At 45.2% G+C, this 10490-nt stretch overlaps 1 protein-coding gene across 2 annotated transcripts; it reads left to right on the top strand.

Moving 5' to 3' along the window:
* The first annotated feature begins 768 nt into the window (after nucleotides 1–768).
* CDKN3 (cyclin dependent kinase inhibitor 3) lies at nucleotides 769–10208 on the top strand. Of its 2 annotated transcripts, XM_044292965.1 has the most exons (8): nucleotides 769–1077; nucleotides 1966–2069; nucleotides 2617–2672; nucleotides 3004–3048; nucleotides 5692–5914; nucleotides 8107–8138; nucleotides 9026–9129; nucleotides 9711–10208. In XM_044292965.1, exons 2-8 carry the CDS (start codon nucleotides 1996–1998, stop codon nucleotides 9795–9797), a joined length of 621 nt encoding a protein of 206 aa, XP_044148900.1. In that variant the 5' UTR covers nucleotides 769–1077; nucleotides 1966–1995; the 3' UTR covers nucleotides 9798–10208. The 2 variants fall into 2 exon arrangements, with proteins under 2 accessions (XP_044148900.1, XP_044148910.1); XM_044292975.1 differs by lacking the exon at nucleotides 3004–3048.
* Nucleotides 10209–10490: the final 282 nt, after the last annotated feature.

Genomic DNA, 10490 nt, shown 5'->3' on the forward strand with positions numbered 1-10490 from the left:
CCATCACAAATGTAAAAAAAAAATGTGATGGAAGCTCAAGAGGCCGTTCAGACAGAGATGGCGCCACAGGGGTACATTCACAGAGCGGATCCTGACGCTGTCAAAACCCGCTGGATACACCGCAACAGAAAAACGCCAAAGCTGTTCACTTTGAATACCGCTAAACCGCAAGATAACATCACACCAAAAAGGGACATGTCCCTTCTTGGCGCGGTCGCAGCCGTAAACCGCCAGCCCGTAAACCGCCAGCCCGTGAACTGCAGCGCTGCCTCCCAATGAGAGGCAGAGACCAGGCAACCACTGGCGGAATACTGCACCAAAACTCCACCGTGTGAACAGGCCCATAGGAAGGGAGGCGGTTTCCTCTAGGCATGCTTTTTATTTTTAAATTCAGCCCACAAAAATATAGAATGTGTACGTTCACATGGAGTGTACGTGCCGTGTAGTTTCCACCACAGAATTGTGATTAAAAAGGTCTAATTTCCGTGCGCTTTTTTTTTCATGCAGCAGATTTCTCACTCATAACCCCGCACTATAAAGTGTAATAAATGTCAATATATATCTATATTCTAATTACTGACTCCCGTGTAACACACCTCGGCATCACCACAACCAGCCAGCTGACTAAACCAACCACCTCTGTGAAGTTACCTCAGAGCGACGTGCCCGCTGCGTCACGACGTTCCTGCCTCCGACCAATCAAAAAGCCGCTCCCAGCCTGACGCTACAATCGCCTGAAGTACACAAACGCCATCTTAACTACTGGCAACAGGACTGCTGCCTTTAGAATAAGGGCTTTAAAACAATGGTGAAACGTTAAATTGGCTCAACGATCTGCGACGGAGTTCGACGCAGGAGCGGGACGTTTGGCGTGTGAAGGAAATACGTTGCCCGCCCCGGTCCCTCAGAGACTGGGAGGAGGTGATTGGTCGGTAGCGGTGTGGCGGGAAGCTCAACGGCTCGTCGGTTTAGGTCACGTGATGTGCTGCCAGGCCCCGGCTGGAGTGTGCGGCGTCCCCCTGGGCTCTGTTTTTTCGGCTGGTGGCTGACTGGGGTCCTGTTATCTGGTCCTACATTGTGAGTGTGCAAGCTGTTGCCCCCCTGTTATCAGCCATGTCTTGCTGTGCATGGTCATACACAACTGCCATTAGTATGCATCGCTCCCATGCAGCAAGTCCCTGCATATCATGTTTCACATCTCTGCTTGCTGTTAGACTATGGAAACATACTTGCTTCCATTCAGAGGCCGACAACCCATGTAGATCGTGTCCCTTTGACACAGTTGCAGGGCTTGCGACGCTGCAGCTATGTGAGCAGGGTGGGTTGCACCTACAGACCCCCACCTTATCAGATAATGATGATTTATCCATTGGTTGGATCATGGGTTAAAAAGTTTCGAAATACCCCTTTAAGCTCTGTAGGGCGTGCTACCTACTGACAGAATTGTACTCGCCTGCTCCGTTTGGCTTTCTTCCGGTTCCCCAGCTTGTGACTAGGGTCGTGTGCGCGCCACTGGAGCCAATGACTGGTCTCAGCAGTGACGTGTTCCCAAGCAGCGTCACACTGGAGGATCATGGAGCAGGTCAGGTATGATTCTATTATTAGGTGGCGCAAGTGGGAGGTCATCGCCGCAGCCTGCTGTACTCCCTATCACCATGTTATGATCTGCGCGACGAGGAGATGCAGCGACAGCCGTGGAAGGATTCGGCAGGGCACACACGTCAGAGACCAGGTAAGTATTCTCTGAATGAGGGGCCCAGGCATTGTGGGTGGGTTTTCCAGGTTTGGATAACCCCTTTTCATTTAAAAAGGGACCAAATGGTGGAGGACCCCTTTAAACTTCTATTGCATGTAGGGTTTGCTTTCCGGTGCCCCCATTCTGTGATCCCGTCCCTGGACTTACTTTTTATACGTGTGATCATTTTTACAGTGTGTGATTTATTTGGCTAAATTCTGTCATTCCAGGATGCGCGGTATTGTCTCGGGATTGACGCCATGAACCAAAGTGAATTTGACTCTTCGGACGAGGAAATGTCTAAAGACGAACAAACGCCACTTGAGCTGTCTTGGTAACCCACATTATCTTGGTTCAGGCCTCATGCACACGACTGTAGGTGTTTTGTGGTCCACAAGCCACAGATACCGGCCACGTGCGTCCCACGTTTTCCCGTTCTATAGAGATGCACATGGGAAATTTTTCATATATTTTTTTTTTTTCTTTTTTCTTTGTGGGACCGACAGATCAGACATACGGATGCTGCTCGCATTTTTTGTTGCTTGCTCACGTTTGTACATTATGCAAGTTTCTGTTCTTGTCTGTTTTGTGGACAAGATTAGTTATTTCTAGCACTCGAAAGGTCTGTTTCCAGGATAAGTATTTTGACGACCTAACCACGGTATATCCACAATCAGATTGGTGGTCTGACTCTCAGCAGCCCTTCCGATCAGCTGTGTGAAGGGGCTATCCTGAGAATAGGTCATCCATTATCCTGAGCCCAGAAAACCCCTTTAATGGAAGAGAATTACTTAAGAGCTTATATATTCTATATAGGTGCTGGTTATTATATGTGCATGTACTTTTTGAATATATTGTGAATGCATTTCTTTCTCCTGTAGGCTCAGCCTAGAACCAGTAAATTATGCCCATATACTGGGAATCGGCGCTCTTCCAGGTATGTACCCAGTACCTTTTGCAAATGTGTGTGTGTGTGTGTTATGGCAAAGATTTGCGTGGACTGTGTTTTATGAAAAGAAAAAAACCTCTGGGGACAGTTCCTAGTTATAATTTATTTTATTTGCAGTCTTCCACTGTAACTGGGGCATCCATAGGAGCCTAATTTACAGGGGAAAGCAGAAATGAATCCCTAGCAGAGCTAATTTAAGTCTAAGATCAAGATTGCAGGAACTGTAAACCCAGCGCTGCACATTTAATATTATGTTTATTCCATGGGTGACAAATGGGCACCCCTAAACGTAACTTTTGAAAAATCTTTGGCATTTCAGGGTGCAGGTTTAAAAACATACGGAGGAACCTTCTTCAAAACATAGGTAAGTACATGATGGGGCTTCACACAAAATATCTGTTCTATTAGGATACTTTCACACCTGTGGTGGAGGAATCCGGCAGGCAGTTACGGCAATCCGGACGCAAACTGATGGCATTTATCATGCGGATCCGTCTGACAAATGCATTGCAATACCGGATCTGTCTCTCCGGGGTCATCCAGAAATACGGATCTGGTATAATTAATTTTTCCATTTTTAAAGGTCTGCGCATTAGTGATGTCCGGATCATGAACGAATCGTTCTTTTGAACCGATTCAGTTCACTGATCCGGAAGAGTCGGTTCCTCTGACTGAGCCGATCCGAATGAAACGGCTCAGTCAGATCAGCATAGAAGCAGCCTCCAGTGGACACTAGCCCCGCCCCTTCCCGCCCTCCAACCAATCAGAGCGAGGCAGCCAGCACTGACACAGCACAGGGGGAGTCGCAGCGCAGGGACTCAGAGAGTCTATTAGTTAAAAGAATCGAATGAGTCAGAGACTCATTTGATTCTTTTGAGTTAAAAGAACCGTGAGTCACCGAGTCCCTGCCAGGCTCCCTGCTCTGCGGCTCCCTGTAAGTCAGTCAGTCCGTCCGTCCGGTGGGGGGTGCAGGCATTGATCTAGCATGTAGCAGAGCTGTGTGTGTGTACAGGGTGCATGCAGCAGTGTAGCATCATGCTACATGCACCCTGTACACACACAGCTCTGCTACATGCTGTAGCAGAGCAGGAAGTCTGGTAGGGACTCGGTGACACGATTCTTTTAACTAAAACTCTCAGACAATTATCACAGTCTGCTCACTGCAGCAGAGCTGTGTTTGCCAGGAGCGAGTCCCTCCTGACCTTCGGTTCACTTGAGAGCCGACTCAGCAAGTGAACCGAAGATTCGATGAGCTGAGCATGCGCATTGATCTTCAGTTCACTTGCCTCTGCCGGCTCATGAAGTGAACCGAAGATCCGATTCATGAATCGGTTCATTTGAATGAGCTGATTCAAATGAACCGATTCAGCTCAAAGATCCGAACTTCCCATCACTACTGCGCATGCGTTTTGACGTAACACTTAATGCTGGATCCGGTACTAATACACTTCAATGTAAATTAGTGCCGGATCTGGCAGTATTTTTGGCCAGAGATAAAACTACAGAATGTTGCAGTATTTTCTCAGTCCAAAAAACGTAAAAGGGACTGAACTTATGCATCCTGAACTGAATGCTCTCCATTCAGAATGCATTAGGATAAAACTGATCAGTTTTTTTTCCGGTATTGAGCTCCTAGGACAGAACTCAATACCGGAAAACAAACGCTAGTGTGAAAGTACCCTATGAGGATTTTCACATGTGGCAGATATGATGTGTGGTTTTTTTTTTTTTTTTTTTTTTTACAGCACTGAATTGTGGGTGAAATTATCCGTGCATGAGAGCTCCTGTCAGCATGATCATGCTGATGGATGTATTATTATTTAAATTTTTTTGTGAACAGGGCCAAAAACATGATGGTGGCACTACTGTAAACCAATAGATACTGCCGAGGATCCATTTGCAAATTAAATAGCAAAAATAATTAAACAGACGTTGCAACAGGAAAACCAAGCGTGATGTGAACAGCCTGTCTGTACTCATGGTAGTGATATCACATCCATTGAAAGCAGATAATCATAGCACACTTCTGCGAGTTTGCCCCCACACGGCCGTGCCATGATTTTCTGCCATAGTCATGCGGGGTGACCCCTTTATAGGGGTTGGCCTATCTGGGACATTTATGACATATCGCTGGGACCTGCTCCTATCTAGAGAACTGTGTCCCTGATGTAACAGAGAGGACACAGCGCATGTGCATTTTCAAAAGTCCCATAGCGATAAATGGAGAGCACAACATGCAAGTGCGGCCACCTCTCCATTCACCGCTATGGGACTGCACCAAATAGCCGAGCTAATGCTTGGCTATTTTTGGAAGTCCCATAGCGGTAAATGGGGGTTTTCCGCACATGCGCGGCTGCTCTCTGCTTGCTTCAGGGGTCCCATTCTGGAGATAGGAGCGGGACCGATTCCTATCTGACATTGATAACATATCCTAGCGATAAACCATCAGTGTCTCAGATGAGAGCACCCCTTTAGATATTTTTCAGAGGCACCAGATATTCATGATGATTGCCGAACATATCACAATAACAGTTATAATTGTGCAGCAGCAAAGTCTTAATTGCACATTTTGTAGAAGCTTTAGCAACGCACCATCTCCACCAGTTGAAGAAAAACATGCACTCTGTGCGGTACAATGAGGTTTTCCTTCTGCACTACTATTGCTTTGACCCTAAGTTCACACCTGAGCGTTTTACAGCACGTTCAAACGCGCTGTAAAACGCTCAACACGTGAAAACCAATGCTTCCCTATGGCCCTGGTTCACACTTGAGTGTAAAACGCCCGACGCATAAACAAGTTCTTGAGCTTTTTTTGGGCGTTTGTCGCGCGTTTTGGCCCATAGACTCATTGGACAACACTGCAGTCCATCACACAAACGCGCGTTTACTATTGCAAAAATCGCGCGACAAATGCGCGTCTCAGAAACGCTCACGTGTGAACCCAGGGTGAATGTTACTTACAATTCTGGTCTCATTATTTTTGCATTTTTATTTTTTTTCCCCTTAGAGGAAATTAAGAAACTTGACATCCAGGATGTGTTTATATTCTGCACTACGTCGGAGCTTTCATATTACCGCGTTCCCACTCTAATACAAGAATATCGCAAGCAGGATATTGTGGTTCACCACTACCCTTTCCTTGATGGAGATGTTCCAGAACTTGACACCTGCCATAAGATATTGGAAAACCTAAAGACCAGCATGGACAACAGCAGGAAGACTTTAATACAGTATGTACTAGGCTCCTAAGAGGAAACGCTGGGGGAGACTTACAAAAACTGCCAGAAGAGTAAAGTCAAATTCCCATCTGTCCTCCTATTTCCTGCTGTGAGCTCGCATCAGTGTCGGATGCTTCATTACAGGCCTCTGTTGAAAATTCCATAAAAAATATCAGACAAAATAGTCCTGCTTGACTGCATGCAGGACTATTTTGTCTTCTAAAATGTTGGACTCCCCAACGGACCCCATTATAGTCAGTAGGGTCCCTCTGGCGCCGTTAGGGCTCATGCACACGACCGTATCTATTTTGCAGTCTGCAAAAAATATGCATGACATCCGTGTGCATTCCTTGTGGAACGGAACATCTGGCCCCTAATAGAACAGTCCCTGTTCTTGTCCGTAATGCGGACAATAATAGGACATGTTCTATTTTTCTTTTTTGGAGTGAACATATGGAAACTGAATGCACACCGATTAACTTTTTTTTTTTTTTTTTACCCACATATAAAAAAAATAAAAAAAAAGTAAAGCAGCATGCCCTGTCTTGGCATGGAATCTGCATGGCTAGCACACTGAAATAGATGGGAAGCTGCGAAAAAAACCTGTGCTGTACACTTGTTAGTTCCAAGAGCAAGTGTGCCTGCTGGGAGTCGTAGTTTCACCACAGCTGGAGTGCCTAAGGTTGCTAATCCCTGCTGTAACTGTTCATTCCTTGTTAGCCTTTCTCGTACAGTAGAAGATAATCTGATTTAATTCAGCACAATCTGTAGTGCTTTATAACTCGCTGCAATGCCTCAAGTACGTTTAATTTTATGTAAAATCTCTCTCTAGTGGAGAATGTTGTTGTTTTTTTCAGCATACAGATGCTGCATAAGGCTACTTTCACACTAGCGTTTGTTTAAATCCGGCGTTCAATTCCGACACCGGAACTGCCCGCCGGATACGGAAAAACGTGTGAAAACGGATTACATTTGAATCCTGATCGGGATTTTAATCACAATGGAAAAAACTGATCCGCTATTTATGGACTTTAACTTTTTTTTCACATTTTTCGGGTTTAACATGCAAAAGCCGGATCCGGTTTGACTGAACACACGGCGCCGGATCTGGCGTTCATGCAAGTCAATGGTAAAAAAGACCGGATCCAGCGTTCAGTCAAAGTGTTCAGGATTTTTGACTGAAAACCATAGCATGTTGTATTTTTACCTCCGGCCAAAAATCCTTAACACTTTGACTGAACGCCGGATCCGGTCTTTTTCCCATTGACTTGCATTAACGCCTGATCCGGCGCAGTGTGTTCAGTCAAACCGGATCCGGCATTTGCATGTTAAACCCGAAAAATTAGAAAAAAAAAAAAGTTAAAGTTCATAAATGGCAGATCCGTTTTTTCCAATGCATTTTTTCATTGTGATCAAAATCCCGATCAGGATTCAAATGTAATCCGTTTTTCTGGATCCGGCGGGCAGTTCCGGTGTCGGAATTGAACGCCGGATTTAAACCACGCTAATGTGAAAGTAGCCTAAAACGTATTAGTTTGCAGCCCAGCAGACTGCAGTTTTGCTTTATCTCCTCTAAAATTCATTATTTTGGATAAAAAATTTCCTGCTTTATTATGAATATTTTTGCATTTGAATACCTTAAAGGGATTCTGTCATCTCCCCTAACCCAAAATCCGATTTTTAAAGCAGCCATGCAGCACAGATTACCTTGATTAGGCTGTGCTCTTTTATCTTGTAATCCGTCCAGTAGTTTCTGTAAAAAACGACTTTTATGGTTATGCAAATGAGTCCTGAATGTGCCCAGAGGGGCGTTTTGTTCCCCTTAGAGAGCCCAGTAACGCCCCTCTTACAGTGCCCAGCCCGCCTTCCTTGCGACTGTCTAACCGCCCCCAGCCTGCCACAGCCTCTCCTCCCCCTCCCTCACGGCCGAACGAACTCTCGCACAGGCGCAGTACCCACTGAGGGCTGCGCCTGTGCGATCTGCAGGAGACTGAGGGCAGGAGCTTCATCCTCGTCACTGGGCATGCGCCGAGCCCAGTGACGTCCGATGCTCGCTCTTCCCAATGTAGGAACTTTAGGTGTACTTTCACTTTAAGTGTCATTACCCGTCAGATTAGGTTGCGCACTGGTAAGTCCTGCATTGTACTTGTATCAGTCTGTGATTTTATTCCTCAATACTAATTACTTTTATTTTTTTCTTGCAGCTGCTATGGGGGCCTGGGACGCTCATGTGTTAGTAAGTACGACGCCAGACAATGTTGCTTTAAAAGGGGTTATCCAGCAATTTATATTAATGACCTATCCTCGGGATATGTCATCAGTATCAGGTCGACAGGAGTCCACACCCCTGGGAACTCTGCCGATCAGCTGTCACATGGCCTAGTTGCAGCTCAGCCCCATTGAAATGAATAGGGCTGAGCTGCAATACAATGTACATCGCTATGCTTGGAAAGCTGTGAGCTATATTTGCCAGAGCTCCGGTGAGTACGGTGGTACCCCTGAAACAGCTGATCGGTGGGGGTACCAGGACTTGGGCCACCACTGATTATGATAATGATGCCTGGATAATCTTTTGAAATGCATGTCATTCATATTGTAGTAACTTTCACACACATCCTCATCTGTAGCTTGTTTGTGGCTCTGGACATATCCATGGACACATTGATTTGTGTATGTAGGCACTGATTTTTAGTTAAAAAAAAATTCCTATGTTAGTATTGCATAAATTCATGGTACACAGGAATATATAAAGTTTACGCTACCAAGATGTATACAAAGTGGCATCTTCCTCACCTTCCAGCATTGCATAGTTCCCCTTTCCTTGCCTACGGGCTCTTTTGTAAAATGCCAGAAACTTGCTCAGTCACCAGAAAATCTGCCTGGAGTAATATAGTTAATATTGCACAGATAAGAGGGGGATGCAGCTGCATTATTTCTGTGTGTGAGACTGTATGCTGGGAGAGGGTAGGGTGAGCAAACACACAATTCTAGGTGCACTACAGCTGTCGCCGCACGGCTTTTTATTTACCCCATTTTCTGGAATGCTCTAGTAGTAATTTTTTATATATTTTAATTAATTTTTTAACCCAAAAGATAGCTGAAGTCTGGTTTATCCTCTTGCAGTTGCAGCTTGCCTGTTACTTTGGCTGGATGACAAAATGACACCTGAAGAAGCAATAAATCTGGTTCGGGCAACACGTGGTCGTGGAGCCATACAAACCGTTAAGGTAAAATTAGGCTATAATTTGGTGTAGTGTTTTCACTGAGTCTCCTTCTCGCACTTGTTATATCTGTCTATGCTGGAGTATTGGAGAGAGACTGGGGGGTCATTCTTCGCTGGCAGAGGATGTGACTAATTTATTAAGTAATAAATTAGTTGTATCGTCTACGTCCCAGAACAGAACTCTATTCCCGGCACTTTTTTTTTTTTAAGTGGCAAGAGCAGTGTTCAAAACATCAGTTGCGCCCAACTTTGTAAGCCAGGAAACTGGTATAGGGGCATATTAAATTACACCATTGTCTTTAGAAGCTCGGATTCTGGGGATGGCGTCTCGAATACTGCTTGAGGCGTTTATAAAAAATGGCTTAACAGTAACTACCAATAGTAGATTGGTGGGGATCCCCGAGCACTCTGCTCAGCTGTTTGACAATTCAGCAAGGTTATAGGACCGACCCCCCCAATGACTGGTGGAAGTCCCTGTGGTAGGCCCCACATTGTTCTAAATAGTTATCGGGTGGCTGGGGACAACTTGAAAATACTGGAATACCTCTTTAACCATAGACTAATAATATTCTGTTCCTCTTTCAGCAATATAACTTTGTTAACGAGTTCCGTGAAAACATGTGCCATTCTCGCCTTCCATCTGAAGAGTCCAGACAGTCCCTGTCTAGATGATGCTACAGATATTCTGCAGTGAGGTTGCCCCGCTGTTAGTGTCCTCCATCCAGTCTCTTTTGCTGCATTTTGGTGTTCAGTTCTTGCATACGTGAAAATGTATACTCTGTGAATAGTACATTTTGTAAACTGTAGTTGAGTTTGTGCTTGACGTCTGAAAAAGCTGAATTCCAGCACACAATCTGTTAAAACATCATTTTATAAAATCTGTTAAAAATCACATAACGTGACTACAGTACCATAGGATCCGTTTATGCATTTCCAACTTAAAAGCTCTTCATCATGACCTGAGATCATAATTAAGGCTACTTTCACACTAGCGTTCAGGGCTCCGCTTGTGAGTTCCGTTTGAAGACTCTCACAAGCGGCCCTGAACGGATCCGTATGGCCCCAATGTATTGAGTGGATGCGGATCCGCTCAGAATGCATCAGTCTGGCAGCGTTTGTCCTCAGCTCAGCAGGCGGACACCTGAACGCTGCTTGCAGCGTTCGGGTGTCCGCCTGGCCGTGCGGAGGCAAACGGATCCGTCCAGACTTACAATTTAAGTCAATGTGGACGGATCCGTTTGAAGTTTACACAATATGGCTCAATTTCAAACGGATCTGTCCCCCATTGACTTTCAATGTAATGTCTGGACGGATCTGTCAGAGCAACTTTCACACTTAGAATTATTTCTAAACTATAATGCAGAC

This window comes from Bufo gargarizans, chromosome 1 (assembly GCF_014858855.1).
Source record: "Bufo gargarizans isolate SCDJY-AF-19 chromosome 1, ASM1485885v1, whole genome shotgun sequence".
NCBI lineage: Eukaryota > Metazoa > Chordata > Amphibia > Anura > Bufonidae > Bufo > Bufo gargarizans.